General features: G+C 33.6%; 2 protein-coding genes across 10 annotated transcripts; one reads left to right on the top strand and one right to left on the bottom strand.

The window, feature by feature from the left end:
- Positions 1-2,187: 2,187 nt before the first annotated feature.
- On the bottom strand, positions 2,188-11,802 carry LOC111517700 (probable protein phosphatase 2C T23F11.1). Of its 6 annotated transcripts, none has more exons than XM_023173962.2 (4): positions 11,782-11,802; positions 9,619-9,833; positions 6,764-7,171; positions 2,188-2,811 (listed from the first exon to the last, which is right to left on the bottom strand). In XM_023173962.2, the coding sequence occupies exons 2-4, from the start codon at positions 9,827-9,829 to the stop codon at positions 2,468-2,470; spliced, it is 963 nt and encodes a 320-aa protein (XP_023029730.1). In that variant the 5' UTR covers positions 9,830-9,833; positions 11,782-11,802; the 3' UTR covers positions 2,188-2,467. The 6 variants fall into 6 exon arrangements, with proteins under 6 accessions (XP_023029730.1, XP_023029692.1, XP_074039266.1 ...); XM_023173924.2 differs by lacking the exon at positions 11,782-11,802 and adding an exon at positions 11,575-11,775; XM_074183165.1 differs by lacking the exon at positions 11,782-11,802 and adding an exon at positions 11,575-11,775 and having other exon boundaries at positions 2,188-2,802.
- Positions 10,312-19,514, top strand: lin-52 (DREAM core complex component lin-52). Of its 4 annotated transcripts, none has more exons than XM_023173997.2 (4): positions 10,312-10,453; positions 10,642-10,749; positions 10,802-10,909; positions 18,841-19,514. In XM_023173997.2, exons 1-4 carry the CDS (start codon positions 10,420-10,422, stop codon positions 18,990-18,992), a joined length of 402 nt encoding a protein of 133 aa, XP_023029765.2. In that variant the 5' UTR covers positions 10,312-10,419; the 3' UTR covers positions 18,993-19,514. The 4 variants fall into 4 exon arrangements, with proteins under 4 accessions (XP_023029765.2, XP_023029773.2, XP_023029749.2 ...); XM_023174005.2 differs by having other exon boundaries at positions 10,334-10,453; positions 10,648-10,749; XM_023173981.2 differs by having other exon boundaries at positions 10,371-10,453; positions 10,529-10,749.
- Positions 19,515-21,233: the final 1,719 nt, after the last annotated feature.

The raw sequence follows: 21,233 nt of genomic DNA, 5'->3' as shown, positions 1-21,233 counted from the left end.
AAGAACAAAAAAGGTATAGCTTGGATATTGACATATTTTATATAATTTCTACATCAAAATGAAACAAAAAGTTCCATTCGGGTTTGCCGTTACGTTAAAAGAATTGTTATTCACCATGAAAGTCTTCATTACCTAACATTCCTCAAGTGGCAACCCTGTGATAATTCAATCCAAAAGAGAAAAGCAGAACCAACTAATGGCATGTTTTTATCTTTTATGAGAAAAAAATAAAACTGGAAGAACTCTTATATTCCCTAAAGAAACAGACAAGCTATATAGATATAACAAATCAATTATGCCAAAAAATTTTCCTCAGTTAATTCATAATGAAAATAGATGTATGCACACATTCAAATTACACAAGAAATATATCAGAATAGGTAAAAAATATCCTTAATATGTACATATTTATATACACGAAGTCGAAAGAACACAGTGCGATTTTGTTTTATTTACAATAGACCGTTACATTTGGGTTAAATAATCAGTGATATAGATAAAAGGAAAGAATTTGGAGACACATTGTTTTGAGTTCCATAACAAATGAATAAAAAATCAACTGTCTACCAATTTGTTTAATGAAATTAAAGTCTCGAAATAATCAGCAGTGTTTTCTTATTTAAATATATTTCTAGATTTACTTCAAAGAGATGGCTTTTTGAGTCATTCAGTAATACAATTTCAGTTACAGTACTCTTTTTTTCAATACAACTAAATTAGATCTTTCTATTTCAGTACAGACTGTACTTGTCTGGATCTGCCAACCGAACTGCAAAATTAAACAATTCAATAGTCTGATTACTTGTGTATTGATTTGTTTTAAATATGCTGTTTTTTCATTGATGAACCATGAATGAGCCTTTTTCAATATGATCGAATAAAACAAGTTGAAAGTTGTTTTTTTTGTTGTCAGTTTTGTCGACTAAATTGCCATCAGATTATTATAATAGTTATTACCTTAGAATAACATCTTGGTTGGTAAAACGTAAGTTGAAAATAATTTTCAAGTCTCATCAAATTCAATGGCAAAAGTTCAACAACCATTTACTAATTGTACCAAAGCTATTTTCTGGGTTTGTTGACTGTGGTTTTCAAAGGTCATAAGACAATAGACGTGTTCTGGTTGTCCAACACAGCATTGGTTTGGGTCTCCAAATTTATACCATTGGTAGTGGGTGTGACTTCATTCCTATTGGATTAATTAAGTGATCTGATACGAGAGCAAGCAAGTGCAGGCAGCCAAATTTTAGTTATCTTAATTTTCTCTTCCAGTGCCCGGTATTGAACAACAAAGAAATTGTCGCTAGGGGGCATACCAACAAACCAGCGCTAGGGGAACATGTACTTAGAGAAGGTACCCACATTATCATGTGTGAAAAGACCCAAGTCATGGATAGAACTCAGAGTAACACTATCTAAGACTAGAAAGGGAAATGATAGGAATTCAGAAGCACAATCTCAACCAGAAAGAGGATAATATTAACATAAATAAATTCTGGCTACCTGCATATAATTGCTCTCTTATCATGTCATTTAATTTAACCTGTAGAAATAAAGCTACACTCACCACCAAAGGAATAAATCCAAAGATTAATTCTGTGGTATCTGCTTCGAACACCAACCAGAACACTGTCTGTCATCATCTTAGATAATGTCTAGTGCAGTCATAAATGTCAGGCATAAAAACCTGAAAACCATGGCCAACAAACCCGGAAAATAGCTTTGATATAGATTTAAATTTTCACTTTAGAATAGATTTGTGACAGTGTTCAGCTCATAAAAATACTGAAATCTTCAACTTTCAACCCCTAAAACTTGTATATCCGAAAATCCTTCGAAGTATTCACTAATGTTGATATCTACATAATCCAATATTCAAAACTGTGAATTCTCTGATGATCCTCAGTTTAGAAAATATACCTCAACATTTGATAAATTTTATTCATATCACTGAATTTTTATTTGTAATCTGTACCTAATCCATCCAAACTAAATACACCTCAGAGATCAATATTCAGTTCGACTTTGGAACAGGTTAATACTCTGATTGAAAAATTGTTTTCAAATCAAAAGTGGCTTAATGGAAAGTTTCTCTACTCAATAGAATTTGATCTCTTATAAACCAAGTGAATCATCTATTAACTCAATTACTTAATACAAAACTTACTATAATTATTCAACGTGACACCCAATTCAATTATTTATTTGAAAGTGATGAAATTTCAACTATCAATAAAGAGATTATAACGAAAAATTTCAAATACAATACGCATCAATAGTCACAAAAGTCACAATTTCATTCCAAACTTCATCCATGATTCACTAAAACTTTGTAGGCTTACAAGATTGTGGTCGGTTTTGGCAATGGTGCCTTTGAGATCAAAATAATTGTGACAGAAATCATTTTAGACAATTTAGTAAGAATCACATCAATACCAATCCCTTAAACAAAATGTCTCCCGGAGCACTAAATATTTTCGTTTTCAGTATCTTTGATATTTGTGACTTCCTCTTGTTCATCCGGAGGTACTTTACATCTCTCCTGCAACTTTTCATATGTCTCTCCATGCAATAAGGCGACAATTACAACAGTCATATTATCACATCCCAAACCTGCCATCTGACAGTCGGGGGCCAGGCAGTGCATCATGAGATTTTCACAGATTTCTTCGGGCTCCAGACCATTGGCGATATTCTCTCGAACATAGGAGACCACTTCCTTGTTGCTCATCACATCCCAAATTCCATCGCAGGCAAGCACAATGAATTCCCAGTCGGAGGTAATACTGCGTTCTACAACGTCTGGAAATGCTAGAAAAAAAATCTGTTTAAAATCTGTTTAAAATCTGTTTTTCCGTTAACCAGCTGTCGCACCCCTACGAACGACAACCCTCAGAAGTCGAAACTTGTGCGAGCTAAGGATTAACGAGGTCTTACCTTTTAACGTGTGATTCCTAACACGGGTTGGACGGTAGCAAGTGAAGATCGATCGTTCAGACTAGGGCTTGAACCACCGACCAACACGGCAGTCAATTCGAGTGAGTGAACAAAGCACCCACGCCGAACCGCTTGGCTACCGACTGACCGACTGGCTACCGACTGAAGAAAAGGAACATACATATATAACATTTATGTCAATTTCAAGGAGAGAACTTACAATGGCAAAAACTTCATAAGTAACTTAAGTGACCATCACTAGTGCCAAATTTTGAGTATCAATACGGGAACATAAAAACAATAAAGATAATAACAGGTGGTACTTATGAATTTCACTAGTTCGGACTTCCATTGTCTACTATATAAAATAATTTGAAATCCCTGAAACAAGTAAAAAAGAAGAATTGAAAATAAATAGCTGAAAATAACAATTATATTAACCAAAATAAACCTGAAATGAAATAATAGTGAAATAAAATACAAGTAAAAATAGAACAATTGAATAAATAAAAAATAAAGAAATGAAAAAAGAAAATAAAAATAAAAAGTGGAGAGATTCCAAGTCACGTTAGTTCACGACGTTTCGATTGTTAGTATCTACAATCGTCTTCGGGTGATGACTGGACTGATTCCTCCGAGAGATGACTATTTATAGGTCGTTCGAGTACTTTCACTCATCCCCGTTTTCCATTTTCCGCTTCACTGGTCCCGTTTTGGCGGAAGTTGGCCATTTTTCGCTTGATGATGGGTTTCCATATGTTGCTTATTTCTACGCTGGCCTGGCTGAATACGTTGTTGGATAACATGTATGCGGCTTCCTTGAATTTTCTCCTAAACCAATGTTCCTCTCTATGCAAGATTTCAGCTAGGGACCACTCGATGTGTTGATGGGTCCAAACATGGTCTGCTATTCTTGATTTGCTGGTTTCCCCTCGCTGTGTGTGTTTCTTGTGCTCGGCAATGCGAACATTCAATGGCCTCTTAGTTTCACCAATATAGGATTTTCCGCACTCACAGGGTATCCGGTAAATGCAATTCTTGGAATCGCAGTCCGCGTTTGGTGGCCTGGTTTTTGTGAGGCTGCCACGGATAGTGTTACCGGATCTGAAGCAGGTTCTGATGTTGTACTTGGAACCAATTCTTCCTATCCTCTCTGATAATCCTCTGATGTAGGGAAGTGCAAGCACTGGTTGTGACGGCTTCTCTTCCTTGTGAGGCTCCTGCTGTCTTCTAGCCAAAGTCTTTTCTACCATCGCTTTGGAGTAGCCATTCCGTTGAAGATCATTTTTGATGATGTCTAGTTTCTTCTCGAGACCTTCCTTAGTATTACAAAGCCCAAAAGTACGGTCTAATAGAGTCTTGATGATTCCTCTTTTAGTCGATTGATGGTGGTTGGATTCGTGGTTCAGATACTGCCCGTATGAGTGGGTTTTCGGTATACAGATGTTTCCCACTTAGTGTCGGTCCTCTTCACCAAAACGTGAAAGTACTCGAACGACCTATAAATAGTCATCTCTCGGAGGAATCATTCCAGTCATCACTCGAAGACGATTGTAGATACTAACAATCAAAACGTCGTGAACTAACGTGACTTGGAATCTCTCCACTTTTTATTTTTATTTCCTTTTTTCATTTCTTTATTTTTTATTTATTCAATTGTTCTATTTTTACTTGTATTTTATTTCACTATCATTTCATTTCAGGTTTATTTTGGTTAATATAATTGTTATTTTCAGCTATTCATTTTCAATTCTTCATTTTTACTTGTTTCAGGGATTTCAAATTATTTTATATAGTAGACAATGGAAGTCCGAACTAGTGAAATTCGTCATGAAACATTGTCAATCACCTTCAAACAAAGGTGGTACTTATCCTTACTCGAAGTCAAGCGAATATACTAATGTTTAATTTGAGAAATTCTTAGAAGCGGTTAGCTGAATATAAAACAATCAAAGTATATAATGCTTTACCAGATCATCATTCGTCCATTGGGGTGTCAGCTTTATACTGGATATTTGTTTTTAATTCTCATACAAAGTCAAACACTTTATACTGGATATTTGTTTTTATTTAATTGAGGATTTTTCCCGATTGCCTGAAGACGAATTTCACTCACTTGTCCAATCTCAAAGGTGCATGAAAAATCTGTTTCAAATCTAGTTGTGACTTTTTTTGATGAATGAGATTCGTAAGAGATATAAAGGCCCCCACAGACGTCGTTCTTTTTCGACAGGATTACCCGACGTGCAAAACTTTTCAGGTGATCCAGTCGGTGTGTGGCAGAAAACTGCAGTGATTGCCGGCATTCCAAATTATCTATTTTCATCTAATTTTTCACGATTTTCACGACGATTTTGAACGGTATCGTTCGTAGGCAGACCGTTAGTTTAAATCTGTTTAAAATATATTTTCCCGTCAACCAGCTGTCGCACCCCTACCAACGACAACCCTCAGAAGTCGTAACTTGTGCGAGCTACGGATTAACGAGGTCTTACCTTTTAACGTGTGATTCCTAACACGGGTTGGACGATAGCAAGTGAAAATCGATCGTTGAGACTAGGGCTTGAACCACCCACCAACACGGCAGTCAATTCGAGTGAGTGAACAAAGCACCCACGTCGAACCACTTGGCTACCGACCGAAGAAATAGATTCTGAATATCAGTTGTGTGCGTATTCAGTGTATATAAAATAAGTGATTTGAGGCAATGCAGTAAACAATTCATGACGGAATTTATTGAAATGTACAGAAATTTTCCATGTCTCTGGAAAGTCAAATCGAGCGAGTATGCTGACAGAGATAAAAAGAATAAGGCGTACAAGGAGATGTTAACTAAGCTAACAAAAATTGATTCATCGGCAACAATAGAAATGGTGAAAATGAGAATTGACTCGATTCGAGGAACATCTTTTTTTAAAACATGATATATAGCTCTACAGGTTTCGGGTATGATGTGTCCCAAACCTTGAGGAGATATTATTGGTGAAAATTTCAAATCTTCGTAGCTACTTCCGATAGCAATAAATCTCAAAGTGGCTGCAGACGTTCATGGGGGGTTGTACTTTGTCTCATGAGAGAGTCCTCTTTCTTTATTAAAGACGTTACTAACCTAGGTACGTGTCTTCATCTATTCTTAGATAATTTAACCAATCACCTGGTTCTAACCACAATTCCTTCAATATGTTAACGTGAGAGAATTGTTTTCTTTTTAGAAACTACTCTTTTGCCATTAAGTGTATTTTCTCTTAGCATATTCAACTTTTATTGCTAAAACCGCAGCTAACGCCACTGTCGTCTCCATGACAATGACAATACTGCAGGAAAACCGAACCAAGTAGTGTGTGGGCGCCACCATGGTTTGTGATTGCCTGAACAGTTTTGCACATCGGGTAATCCTGTCAAAAAAGAACGTCTGTGGGGCCCTTAGGTTGGTTCAGTTCACTGAAGTTTTCGCCATATGAAAATTTTATAGTTTTAGTACTATATTTAATAGGATTTTTCTAAAGCCAATCATATGATTGTTAATTCATATAAACATTTTCCACCAAATAGCATTGTAGAGTCGTGGGCCGACATTTTCATCTTTTTATTTTAAGAAATTTTTTAAACCAATAATCTAAATCTTGAGTATTTTTGGTGCGGAAGTTGTATCATCCACATCGACATCAATTATATTCTAAAATTATAAAAATTTGTCACGTAACAAACATAGAAATCAGTTGTAATTATTGAAAAACATGTTTTTATCGTAGGTCTGTGTTATTTCAGTTTTGTTATACAACAAATTAAACAAGTTTGTGGTAATATAATCAAATCAATAACTAACCTGTAACAATTTGATCCTCCGGTCCCTTTTCCGAGTTTCTTTTGAATGCAAAATCTCCAAGAGCCCTAGAGAGAGCCAGATTTCCATTGACTCTGTTGCAGTCCACCCAGCCACCAGCAGCTGTGATTCTATCGTACTCACCCTGATTCGAAGGTTTGTGATCTTCAGAAAGGGCTTCTGCCTGCCCTTTTATGCTAACTACAGCTCGGGAATCACCGACATTAGCACAATACAATTTGTTATCTTTCACGAGGATCGTGATTGCAGTTGTACCTGAAGCTTCTTGTTTCAGACTATCTTCGTCGTGCATGTGAGAATCTAGCTCGAGAAATGCTTTCTTCATTGCTTGGGGGATGTCCCCATCTTTGTATTCTTTCCGATTAATAATATATTTGTGTAAGTGTTTACCTGTAAAAAATTCAAAAAATTATTTTAACCAGTACACAATGAACAAAGTGACACTTTATTTGAATACAATGTAACTCATAAAAATCTTGATGATGTGATAAACAATATGCGAGGATTACAATAATGGTAATAATACTATGAATATAATTATCTGGGATTGAAATAATAAAAATATCACCAAATATACAATGAAGATATAAAACTTACTATGGGAAAGGAGACTTTTGGAAGACTTCAGACTAAAGAAGTCAGACAAGAGATACCAATGGAAAATTGTCAGTGCAGTAAGGAAAGCAGGAAAAATGAATTACGATAATGTTGAACTACCTGAAGAACATCCTTCAAAATGGCAAACCCAAAATGTCACATTTATTTATACAAAGTGAGAGTTGATGATGTTTCCAAATAGACAGGACCTTATTTATTTACCTGTGTAATCCTATTTCCAAATTATTTTAAACATCGAAAACTAAGTACACCGAATAACAATTCACAATACAATATGAAACAAAAACATAACTTCAGCTTAACTTATATATTCAAAGAGAAATATATAAATAAGATAGAACTGACCTGTACTTGATGAAAATCCATTAAAACATACTTGAAAAAACACTTTAATGTGAGATTTACACTTGACAGTTCACAAAACCACAACAAGTGTTTCGCTTTACCATAGAACCTTCAGGCTTCTCATTACTGATAAACAAATTATGTGTCATGCTTTTATAGTAATTTGAATCCTAATAACTTACTATCTGACAAATTTCTACTTGATAAATTCTTTACCTGTTTAAAAATCTGTTTTTCCGTTAATCAGCTATCGCCCCCATTCGAATTACAACTCTCAGAAGCCGAGAAACTTGTGCGAGCTAAAGACTAACGAGGTCTCAACTTTTAACGTGTGATTGCTAACACGGTTGCAGAATCATTCCAGCTTCAACCAAATAAATTCTCTCGAGAAAAATATCTGGTCGAGGCGGGAATCGAACCCACGAAATTCCGATCGTGAGCCGGGCGCCCTACCACCGCGGCCAATTCCACAACAACTTAACCTAAAATATCATATACCTTATTTATGATGTAGAAATAATAAATTATTTACCTCTCTAGGAACAACTCATTAAATTGAATAATAATAAATAAAGTTTTATCTTAAACCTCATTTTACGTACTTTTAAAATCTATTCTAATTCCCAATTTCCTCATTGTGAACTTATTTCAATAAAGCGGAAAAATTCAAATTAATTTGATCATTGTGCAATAATCCTGAATTCTCAAATCTATTGATTTCTAAGAATTCCTAAAGGTTGAGTTTTGAAACTTTCTTTTCCAAATGTAATGTCACAATCTTCATAATCTCGGGCCCTTCTGTCAAAAGATGGTTTGCAAATGCTTTTTTACTCTTCAAGAGAATGTTTTTTCGGTTTGGCCAATATAAAATTTAGGACCAGAGCCCCAAGTCAACCTATACACTCCCGATCTGAGTTTCACCGTCATCGTTTTTAATGACTCAATTCTTTCTAAAAAATGTAAAAACAAGCTCTAAACCAGGTCTATCCAGTTTCAAAGAATGATCATGAATATTATGTGACTCTATCACTTTGATGATCCTACTAATATCGCTCGTTTTTTAAAAACCATACAGCCTACAGAACAAATAATTCGAGTAAATTCGTTAAAAATAATAAAGATAAAACTCCAGTGTTGGATAGATCGGAAGTGTATAGGTTGACTTACTGTTCTTATCTTAAATTTTATATTGGACAAACCCGAAGAATATTCCGTAAAAGAATAAAAGAGCAAATAAGTAAGTTTTTTGAATGAGAAGACCAATTCAACATTTGCAAACTATCTTTTGACAGAGGGGCACCAGTTCAATCATGATTATGACGTATTGCATTTGGAAGAGGAAGGTTCAAAACTCAATGTTTTGAAATGCTTACAAATCAATAGGTTTAAGAATTTAGCATTATTGCTCAAATTGGATCACATAGATTTAAATTGTTCCCCTTTATTGAATTTAGTTTGCAATGAGGTAATTAGCATATATCTTAAAAGTAGGTAAAATTAGGTCTCAGAAAAAACTTGTATTCATACAACTAACAAGAAAACATAGGTGATACCCTGCTGGTCTTGATGAGGGCACTCTCTTGTCCCAAATCATTTATTTGAATTTTATTTTTAATTTTATACACGTATTTTAGTGTTAGTTGTAAAATACTTTAATACTTTGTTCATTGTAAAATTTTTTTCAAATAGGATGATTTCATGAAGTAAATAAACATATATTAGAAGCGAATGGAATTGTGTATGTATAAATATATCATAAAGTTACTGTGATGAGTATATATTTCAAATAAAAATATAAAGCGCCTCTCAGTTTTATATTCAAGCTCAATTTTTCTCAACAGTGTTTTGAAAGCTGACGACTCAAGTTGCTTTACCTGCATACTCTGCTACCTTAGACCCACCATGCCCATCATATACTGCAAAAAAGGCAGTGTTTGGATCATCAGGTAAAGACAGTATATGTGTATGAGAATCTTCCATGTTTATTCTCCATCCTTGCATACAACTAGATCCCACCTGAAAGATAGAATTTTGGCAACAAGAAGTATCTTTCGCTGTAACTGGCTCTGACAGAGTTTGACCCATTGTTCTGAAAAATAATCATGAAATCAAATATTAATCGTCTTCGTCAGTCATACTCTAAAATGGTGTGGAAATTCTCTGGCATATTATGCATTTATTTTATCATGACAAAACACTTCAAAAGTGTTTGTTACAACTGTGACTGGCTGTATCTTGAAACCTACCTAGAAATTAATTCTATGGTATTTTAACGCTGAACAACATCGTCACTCGGCAATTTGAATTTCATATCATATTTAATCTATATGTCTTGATCCTAAGTTTTAAAATTTTAGAAAATAATAGAAAATGTCTCACAGGATGCAACGTTTAGGTTATTTTTAGGGAAATCAGAATAGCCAACCTTGTGAAAAAAATGTCGCCAAACCATAATTTTGACATCCATTTATAAGCTGGTAAATTGAAGTTTTTCAGTAACTTTCTGGAAAATGTTACCATTTTATGAACGGAAATGAACAATTTAAACTGACAATGACTCAAAAAATTTTTTTGATCGACAATTTCACATCAATATGATGTTCGACAACTGACGCATTCGAAATTTGAAACTTTAGTGTTTTTGTCGAAAGCCGTTAAATTGGCAGTAATGCAAGATGGCGACTGAGAAACCCGGGAGCTTTCAATCAGGTAAAATTTTATAGAATTCTTTCGACAATTTGTCTTTTCACTCAGCTATTCTTCAACTATATTCGACCTCTGAAGCATATAGTATTATCCTGTACCAGAAATTTGATCGCAATTCACCAAATTTTTCAATAAATGCTTAATGATGAGTTTGCCTACTGCTGTCAAAAGTCCATCGATTCACAATCCAGTTCCAGAAATTCCAGACCGAGAACAAGAAGACTTGGAAGATTTAGGACCTAGTTTATTGAGTATGGAAAATCTAGACCGAACTTCACCGGAATTATGGCCAGAGAAAAGTGAGTTTGCTGTGATAAAAGTAGATACCATTATTAACGAGAAAATAATTAGTTCCAGGTGTAGCAGAGTTTATCAATAGTTTTCAATCCACACCACAAAGTACAACAAAGCTGCCATATTCCAGAGAATTGACACACGAGGATGAAAATTATTTACACCGTAAGTGGAAAACAATCTACTATGATTGTAATATGTTCAAACGTTTGCATAACCTATTTCAATTATAATTGAGGGTTATTAATAATTGACCCTCAATTTTCAATTGATAAAATATATTGGTGTACCTTTTACACCAATATCAAAATTGATATAATTTTTGATTAAACCAACTTCAATATAGTTTCAATAATTTATTTCTAATACATAAATGAAAAATGTGAGAGGGTCAGAAAAAATTGTGTAAAACTTTAACTATGCAAATGAAAATATATTTGAAATTGAGTATAGCCCTTTAAATAATTCGACATGATGCGAATCAATGTCTAGGCAAAACGCAGAAAATGTATTGTACTTGTCATCAATCACTATCTTGATATTCATTTCGTGAAGTGCTACATTCTGGGAAGAACATTTTGGTTTCAGCACGTTCTTTACATACCCTCTTACTGCATGAAGTAAAAGTCATTGTGTTACTCTATTTTTTTTCCTCTTGTGAGAATAGCACCTTCTCCTTTTTTTTTCGATACTGACCACTAAAAAGTTCATGAATATTGTTTTTTTTCTTTAAACCAATATATATTTGATTATATATGAACAATCTCATGCATTCCAAATTAGACAAATTGAAAAAACATCTATGAAACTGAAAATTATAGTCAACTCACGTGTGAACGGTAAATGTTTGAATTTTTGCAGGTTTGTCATGTTTTTTAAGATGTAGACGAAAGAAAGAATGTTTTCTTTTCTTCTCTGCTTTCTTTTCTTGATTTGGTTTATCGTCTTTCTTGTCTTGATTTGATTTCTCTAAGAGCAACTGAACTGGTGGTCGGAGATAAAAATAGAAAGACATTGTTATTTGATTCTGGACTTACAATGATGCGTAAAACGGAAAACACTTGAAACTTTATAGCTTTATGTGAATAGCTTCTGAGTCACTTGATTGAAAATATCTGTTTTTAGACAAAACCTAATGTTGAAATAATATCTGAACTCAATGAGATAAATAGATAAGATAACATTGGATACTCTACAGAAAAATGAACATATATGGAAACAATCAAAAAAAATTTTTTGTAGACAAAATTCAATCATACAACTTCAGGTTTTAAGTATAGGTTGTAAACTGATTAGATGAGACTAGGTGAGAAACTGTTATCACATAAATGTGAGTGCTGTTTCTTAATGTCAGTTTAAAAACACAGGGAGTGTGTAAAAATATTTCAAATGTTTCCGGTATCTGACAGTCAATGCTATGCGAATTTTGGTTGGATGCTAACAATGAGTTGATCGATATTCACTGCATATTTAGCTAACCCGTGTTAGGGTCGCACGTTGAAAGGGAAACTCTCGCGCAAGTTCAGATTTCATAGGGTTATCGTCAGTATGGAGGTGGCAACTTTGTGACTGATTTGAACTGTTATTCAACCTTAATTACTGAACTTACAGTATATCAGTGAAAGTTTTGTTTTCATGTTTTATATTTCTGTCTTCTATTCATTAATTTTGTAAACTTTGTCAATTTTGATCGATTCATAAACAGAAACCAGTGATTATTGATTTATGTACGTTTCTCTTTTTTGCAATTCAGTTTTTCTTTTACACTGCAATCCACCCTTTCATATTGATATTACAAGAAATGAAATTTTCCTCTTGCATTCCATTTATTTCAAGCATTGACTATATCTTGAAAATAACCTATTAAACATGGCTGCCAGCGAGAAGTCATTTGAAGATCTCTCTGAAAATTGTTTCAAGTGTTATGAAAAACAAAAAGTTGACGTTGCAGTGTGCATTACTTGTGGTAATGTTTTCCACATAAGTTGTTTGGAACATTTGAAAAACTATATAACAATAGGCATTACACGTATTATTTGTTGTGAAAATAATGATATGGTACCTCGAACTCAAAGTAAGTCTTCAGACCCGAAATATTCCAAATTGATTAGTGATGAAATCATCAGACATACAAGGGAAGAAATGAATCTTCTGAAGTCAATCGTTCAATAAAAAAATATGCCGTATTGTTAGTAAATAATCCTATTGAATGGAAACATTAATTTACTGGTGAATAAAAACACCAGTAACAACAAAAAGTATGTAGAATGCTCGCAAATGTCAGAAGATAAGACCCATCAGTAAAAAATGCCTGGGGCGTCAAGTAAAAGGATCAATGTCAATAAAAATATCACCGAAAAAACGGGAGATAAACAAAAAGGAAAATCACAAATAAAATCTTGTGAGGCAGAGGTTCCTAATATTTTTTCAGATTTTTTTTTCAACATAGTCTCCTTTTAACTCTTCACACTTCTCCCTAAAGAAACAGTCGCCATCACTCTCTTGGCCGAAAAAACAGTTTTTGCTTCTTCTGGAGCTGGTTCCCGCTTTGTATTCCACTGTTTGGACTGTATTTTTGTATCGGGCCTTTAATGATGTTCCAAGTTTTATCTACAGTAATTAATCAACTTGAATTTATTGTGCCTGAACTTCGCCAACAGAGTGTTAGAAATGTTCATTCGAACACGTTTTTGGTCTAACGTGAGCAATCGCGGCACCCAATGCGTGGACAGCTTTCTAATGCCTAAATGTTGGTCGGATATTTGACATTCTGCTCACTTTAATTCGGCGGTCGACTAGCACCATTTGGTGAACTTTGGCGATATTTTTGTCGGTAGTTGCAGTTTTTGGATGTCCCGAATGTTCGTTTTCCAAGCTCTTACGGCCACGGTTAAATTCAGCTACCCAAAATTTCACTCTAGTAAATAATGGTGCAGGTCCCCATACACAGAATCAAACTCATCTTTGATTTGCGTAGGGGTATTGCCTTTCGAAAACAAATATTTAGCTCGATATTCGATTATGTCCATTTTCATAAAAACACATCAACTCACTCAAACGACTGTCACATAACAACTTCCCATCCAAAATGGCTGAAACTTTGGTGAGTACCTGTCAATAGATGAACAACGAAATTTACTAGCTCTTATGTACGAGTGCTGCTATCTTCAGGTTGAGGTCAGAAACTTTTCAGAACACCCTCGTAATAACATAGAAAATAATCAACCTCCAATATCTCAGACGAAAAAGGAAGAATTGGCTGAAGTTGTTTAAAGGAAATCCAGAAGAACTTGTATTTTCCAAAAAAATGAAGAGTTTTTTATAGGTGTACCTAAAAATGTGTATTTACATGTATGTGCATTAGATCCCCAAACAAACACTCAGGATTTATTATTTCTTTTTTCCGAAGTTGAATGTGTACCACTAAATTCCACGGCTCCAACCCTCTATTCATCTTTTAAGGTTACGATATATGAAAATAATTTCAAGAAAAACATGAACCCTGAATTGTGTCCTTATTTTACTATCTTCTCATTTATAATTAACTTTCAGTATCTTTATTTTATTGTGTTGACAGTTTTCTATACAACTTGTATAATGTCTTTATGGAAATAAATTGTTGTTGTTATGAAGTCCTGATTATGCTTCTATATAATAATAATCTTTACTTCAAAAAATATTCTGACCGACAATTTACACAGACAACATGAAGGAAAAATTCATGGACAAAGCACTCAGAAAATATGGAGACTGCAGACACGTGGTACCACAAACAAAATACACCTGTAAGACCCGTCAGCGCCAATGGATCTCCACTACAGCATAACTAACACAGCATTCACAATCACACGTCAAAAACTCAGAGCATTTCATCAGCCTCATAAAAAACGTCAAGTGGGACACGAACGCTATATGTGCCAGGCTGAATATAACATCTTTGTACCCCAACATAGCAGGTAGCCATGAACGAGGTCCAACCAGCTTACGTTATCGAACTCAGACTACATATTTCAGCTTAGACAACAGACTTTATAGACAGATAGAAGGTGCTCTAATAGGTTTTGCTTTTTGTCATCTCCTACCTCTTCTTTGGCTATTTCAAAACCAAGACCCTGCCCAATGTCCAAATTGTGGCTGAGATACGTTGAAGACATTTTCATCATTTTTCCTTACGAACATGAAGAACTTGACCGTTTCGTGGCATATCTGAAGTCAGTCTAGTGGTGATCAGAATTGAAGAGAAAGCACCACTATTTCTATTTTTTAGGTCTGTGGTCAAGAATGACAAATTGATTGGAACGATCTCCATACTTGTATATATATAATTATGATAACTGACAATTTTCTTTCATTTGAGTTGAATTTTATTTTTGAATACGTGCGATATTTCGTTTAGTAACTTTAGGTTTAGGCTATTACTATTGTTACTAAAAGACTAGTTAGTTTTATTATAGGTAGTTATAGTTTGAGGATACTTAAAATTACAAAATGATTGAATAGCAAAATGAAATGTAAATTGCAATACTCCTTAGTATTTGTATGATGCTACAGACGGTTATACCTAAGGCTAGTTGCTCGAGGAAGCTGCTGAAGTCATGAGAGTATTTATCAACATTCTTTTTAAAGAATTTTTATGCACTACTCTTATCTATATTCATCAACATTTTTTTTACTGTGGGATGAGACAGCTATCTCATTAGCAAATCTGAAAATATATTTTTCAGAATAAATAGTAAATTTCTCACTTCATGGATTTCTCGTATTTTTTTATCTATGAGTAGTTTTATCTCTTGTTTACCTGCCATGATTGACGGATACAGCATCCTTGGAAAAACCTGATAAGGTGTACATTTTTTAGATGAAATCATGATAGAATGGCCCAATTTTTTCAACAAATTCCATTCTGGTATGGAACAATAACACAATACAATAGGTTGATTTTTGGAGTTGATTCTCTTTTACGCCACTCAACTTATGTGTAGACTTTCTGTGATTAATTTTTTCACTTTGGTAATTTGGATTTAATTTTTTATGTTACCGACCTGAGATCCAAGTGAAAAGACTCGGACCTTTTGCTGAATTTCTATGAATTTGTCAGCTTTTTTATCATCAACCTTTTTTTGGGTTTTGTTTTTTCACCTTCCACAATCTGAACAATATAAAAACTGTTATGGAAAACTTTATGCGATTGTGTTAAAAATCTCCCTTGACATCGATCGAGGACGAACCAAAGAAAAAACTGCAAGATTCGTTATATTTTTTCCAAATCTGAAGACCGAGGCTAATTTTAGCCCTCGAAACGTTAATGCAAGTATCTGTACAAGTTACTGATGAATAGAAAATTTTTCTTTGTGAAAAATACTTTGAATTTACGCAGTAACTTATCGGGGTGAACTAAAAAGTTTGCCCTTTCTATATCTGTATAAAGTTCTCCGTTAAATGGTTCCACATTACTTTACATAATTCTATCACATATAAATTCGAAGTTGGTAATCTTTCAATCTTAGAACTAACGCTTTATTGTGATATTTTCACTCGGATTTTTACAAAAAATTCACAAAACCCCAACACTTGTTTCTCTATACAATAGCTTCCTCAGGCGTGTTCATATTAACGTAATTTTACCTAATTAGTGTTTCATGTAATATCAATTTGAATCGTATGGCCTTCTATCTAATCAATGACTAATAATTTTACCAGATTTTATGTATAAACTAATTGAAAATCTAGGCATTATAAAAGAAACTCTCTACTTAATATCTGATATTTTTACCAGAGTTCAGATATGAACTAATTGAGAATTTAAACATAACAAAAGATATTTTATCAACTCATTAAATGTACATGTAATAACCGAATTACCAATTCCCACATTAAAAAACAGATTCAACAGAGAGGAAGAATTGAAATCTCTTTGGTTATTCAGTAAATTTTCGAAATTCTTGAGTCATATCAATTTCTAATGATTCCAAAAATTGAGTGTCAAACCTTTCTCTTCCAAATGTAAGAGAATATTTTTTCAGGAATGACAATCACTTACCTCTAAGAGTCGTGATTAAACTCATACCCCTCTTTCAAAAGATTACAAATTCTTTGGAAAAAGGTTCTTTCCATTTAGCCAATAGAAATTTTTGGCAAGAAGCATATGTCAACTTATATACTCCTGATCTTTCCGACACTGAAGTTTTGTCTTCATTGTCTTAAAGAAAAATGCTTCAATTATTATTTGTTCTGTCAGCTACATCCAAGTCTTTCTCGTTAAAAAAAACGAGTGATGTTACTGGTGGAGAGCAGTATTAATACTGGACATTATTATTACTACTGGGAATGATTATTTCAAAACGATCATTCGATTATAGGTAGGAAGGTCAAAAGTGAGTGGATCTATTCGAGTCTCCACTGTAACGAGCGAGAGTTTATTATGTCTCATGCCGATTCAGACTCGACCAAATAAATCCAGATTCTTATTTCATTTGGTGAGTGATCTGTTCTCTGAGATAGCACTCCACCGAACATTGTAAACCTGAATCAGTCCATATCGGGACGGGTCTAAAAATTAATAAATGCCTTGAAATGTCCCAGTCCTGCTAGATATTGCCAGAAGTCTGGAGCTCTTCTTGCAATCTAAGAATGTCATTCGAGTATGCTGGAATAGGAATGTTTTGAATCAGTGATAGAATCCTTGAGCAATATGAATATAATTGTTATAAACGGTTCAGATAGAAACAACTTTGGTACAATTGATTTCAAAGGTGAAGAGAACGACTTTATCTGAGAGATTGGAGTGCAAAAATGTATTATTACAGTAGATTACACAACCAAGTGAAATTTTGTAATGACCCGATCATGTATGTTGGGTAAGTCTATACCCTATACCAGGGGCCGGATTTGGCCCGCGGACCAAATCCGGCCCGCCAGTATCATCAATCCGGCCCGTGACAGCCAATTATCACATAATTGTTGTTACTGTTGCTGTGATAAGTTGAAGAAGAGAACACAGAATGATAGATAATTACTCGGTTTTATTTACTTGCAAGGTAAAACTTAACGACAGAAATGATGACAAAGAAAACTTAACTCAAGTATCTAAGTTTAAGCATATTAATAACTAACAAATAATTGAAATGAATCACAGTAAAACAAAAACACTAATGAGATTTATGTAATTGTGATTTTCCACCGACAATACTTTGTAGTTGTGGATCATAGTACATATTTGTGGTACATAGTACCATTACTCGCCACTAGATGTCGTTAAGTGTCACAATACACAATAATAATTGAAATGCAAAAAAGCGTAAGTTTGCTTAGGTCACGCGCTTTGCGACTATCCTAGTCTAGAAATATAGTCAAGGACAGAAATTGGCCCTTGGAACAAACTGAAAAAATCATTATGGCCCGAAGGCTTCAAAGTTTGGAGACCCCTGCTCTATACTAATATTATAAATATAAAAGTTTGTGAGGATGTATGTATGTGGCTCGTTCACGCCCAAACGACTGAACGGATTTAGATGAAACTTTACATAACTACAGCTTATACATAAGAATAACATAGGCTACCATTTACAAAGGTTTTGTGTAATTTTGGTCATGATATAAAAATAAGTATTGAGTAAGTGGGAAAAATTCTTGCTTCCTGAGAGCTATCTTAGCGTGCGCTGCCTATACCATTGGAGTTACATGCAGATAATGTATCGTAAGATTGTTTATCTTAAATAGTTCTAAATAGGAGTCCGCGTTAGCATATATGTGGTAGCCACTATAATCAAAATACTGAGTCATAAATACAATTAAATTGGATACTTTTTTTACAATGCACATTTTAGAATATCTGGCAAATTCTTGCTTTCTATTTCTCTATTTATGTGAATGGGAACACCTTTAGATCAAGTTGAAAGTGAAAAAAAAGTTTTCTTTTGCAGCACATCAAAGACATTTCACAAGAGCTTTGAATTTACTACCTTACACCCACGTCGTTAACTTTATATATCTTCATACTGACGAAAGAACTTGATTGGTCTTATTCCTAGGTGGTGGGCCTTCGGCCTGGCTTCCAATACATTATTTATTTTAACGAATTTTTTAATTTTTTTCAGAATTGGCCTCGTTATCCATCTCAGAGTTGGTAGGGAAAGTGAAAGAACTTCACGATATCGCCTATCAACTGGGAGTCGAAGAATCCAAAGAAGTTACTAGAGGAAAATATCTCAATCTGTTCAACAAGACTGATCGAAAAAAGAAAAAATGATTTGCTACAACAGTCAAATTTATTTTTTTATGTTTGTTTTGAAGTAAAAATATCAATAAGAATAATTGATGGTATCCTCCAAGTACTTTTGGTTATATTTGAGAAAACTAAGTCTTACAAAAAATTTTATATCAATTTATATATGTAAATTTGAAATTATGGCCGAATTCAAAACAGCACATTATTTTATATTTTCAATTGGCTTTGATCTTTAGCTAAAGAAGCAACCATACTGTACACTTTTCTCATATCTGAGTCTCATTACAATCTATTCTTATTTTAATCACTGCATGCATATCTGCTCAGAAAAGTCGATAAGTTGCTTCTTCTTCAATAAATTTCTGGAACCCTCTTTTATGGGTGTACCATCAAAAGTTCTCTTTCTTATTTTGAAATGATCAAACAAGTTTCAAACTTTGATTTATATTTATATATTTTGTGTGAATTGTGATATATTTTTTAAGGTCAACACATGTAAATATATACTTATTATTTTTATGCATTACTACAACTGAATATTTATTTTGTTTTTTTCCCATTTATAATAAGCAAGAGATTTAAATACCATTATATCCTATTTGTTTTCCAGTACCATGAGTTTTCTAGTTAACAAAGGAAGATGGTTTTTTGGTTGTGAAGTAACTATTTCACAACGACTTTGTCATTTGGATATCCTAAAAGGCTCTGTAGTGTATGACTTGTTTCAAATACCTTACAGCAGGTACACATGTTAGGTACTATGCTAAAAACTCACCGTGCAAACAAAATCTTACCAGACATATACATAATGAAAGACAATATATATGATATTTTGCACATTATAATTTTCCTATTAAAATAAGTTTTTTTAGACATGGTTTTGCTTTTCGCTTAGAGAGAAAAATCGTATATCATTACAATGTATAATTTTTCGATTTTAAATCCTTCAGTTTATTTTAAACAACTCCATCTTCAGTTGGCAATCTTCCAAAAACCATTGTTTTTGTAATCTAACAAATTTCAACTTTTTTTAATCGACTAGTAATTCTTATATTTCTTTTGAATAGTAGATATTTCTTCTGTTAAAAAACAAAAGTGAGGAAAAGAGATATTCTATTCCAGATACTTATCACTAGGTATATAACAGATAACAAATGGCAATGTGTTGTGATTTTCTGACCTCCACTGTTATATAAGTGACACAAGATTAAACATATTTGTCGTTTTTCGAGGTTGTTGAATGATTTATTTTATCCACGACTTTTGTATAATGTACCCATTATTTAAGGTTGCTTTGGTTAGTTAATTATTATAATTTTCGATAACTCTGTACTGTGTATAGATGAACAATAATGTATGAAATATTTGATAGAATAAAATAATAGTGTTTTTAAAAATATTCATGCAATGTAACAAAATTTTCTAAAAAAAAAACTTCAACAAAAGTTTTCGTTAGTCGTGGATAAAGTATAATATTCTACTCGCGTATAATGGCTATTATTGTCTCGGCTGCGGCTCGTGGTCGTAAACTTCAAGTTTATGAGGAAGATTAAACTACCTCTTAAAGAAGATCACTTGATGATCAAAACATGTGTCGAGGTGTTGAAAATAACGTTTTGATGTTGGGATAAAACTCCAGTTATATTCTTTGAAGTAAATCAGGGCAATAAACAATAAAAAACTATTGACATCTGTCGTCTTCCTGTGAACGACAACCTTCAGAAGTCGTACCATAACCTGCTTTTTCGACTTGGGAAAAAGTTGGGAATATTTGGGCCATGAAGATTGAAAAAAATAATAGTAAAGAAATGAATAAAAATTAAAACAATAAAAATGAGAGAAAAGGAGAGGTAATAAGAAAAGGGAAAGAACCAGGAGAAGGTTGGGATTTCCCAACATGCATAACTTGAAGAGAATTCTGAGTTGTTTGAAATCTTCAAAAAAGTTTAATTTCTCCCAAGTAGGAAAACAGTCCTGAATAGTCCACAAATTTTGAAGTGACAATTTTACAAAATTCACAACTTTTCGCTGTTTATCCGATTTGGAAAAGTTGGGAAATTTCGGCCCGTGAAGATAGAAAAAATAATAGTAGAAAACAATAAGCACAATACTATTTAAGTATTGTTTCCTTTCATTTGTATTGAATATTCCTATACATGGTGGAAGACCAAGGACCTTGGTCCAAAGTAGAATAATTCCCATTATTATTTTTATAATCACCAAAATTTATTTTTGTTTGTGCATACCCTAACGGGCATAAGC

The sequence above is a fragment of the Leptinotarsa decemlineata genome, unplaced genomic scaffold (genome assembly GCF_025532065.1).
Source record: "Leptinotarsa decemlineata unplaced genomic scaffold, Ldec_3_MD MMD2_tig00026336_RagTag_RagTag, whole genome shotgun sequence".
NCBI lineage: Eukaryota > Metazoa > Arthropoda > Insecta > Coleoptera > Chrysomelidae > Leptinotarsa > Leptinotarsa decemlineata.
This window is presented reverse-complemented; position numbering and strand designations above follow the sequence as displayed.

Bases quoted from the DNA above. Each gene is read 5' to 3' on its own strand.
- lin-52 (XM_023173981.2), top strand. From the start codon at position 10,593: ATGATGAGTTTGCCTACTGCTGTCAAAAGTCCATCGATTCACAATCCA. The intron at 10,750-10,801 runs GTGAGTTTGCTG...GAAAATAATTAG, and splicing joins GGAATTATGGCCAGAGAAAA to TTCCAGGTGTAGCAGAGTTT. The intron at 10,910-18,840 runs GTAAGTGGAAAA...AATTTTTTTCAG, and splicing joins GGATGAAAATTATTTACACC to AATTGGCCTCGTTATCCATC.
- LOC111517700 (XM_023173924.2), bottom strand. From the start codon at position 11,759: ATGTCTTTCTATTTTTATCTCCGACCACCAGTTCAGTTGCTCTTAGAG. The intron at 7,172-9,618 runs GTAAAGCAACTT...AATTTTTTACAG, and splicing joins TAAGGTAGCAGAGTATGCAG to GTAAACACTTACACAAATAT. The intron at 2,812-6,763 runs GTTAGTTATTGA...TTTTTTTTCTAG, and splicing joins GGAGGATCAAATTGTTACAG to CATTTCCAGACGTTGTAGAA.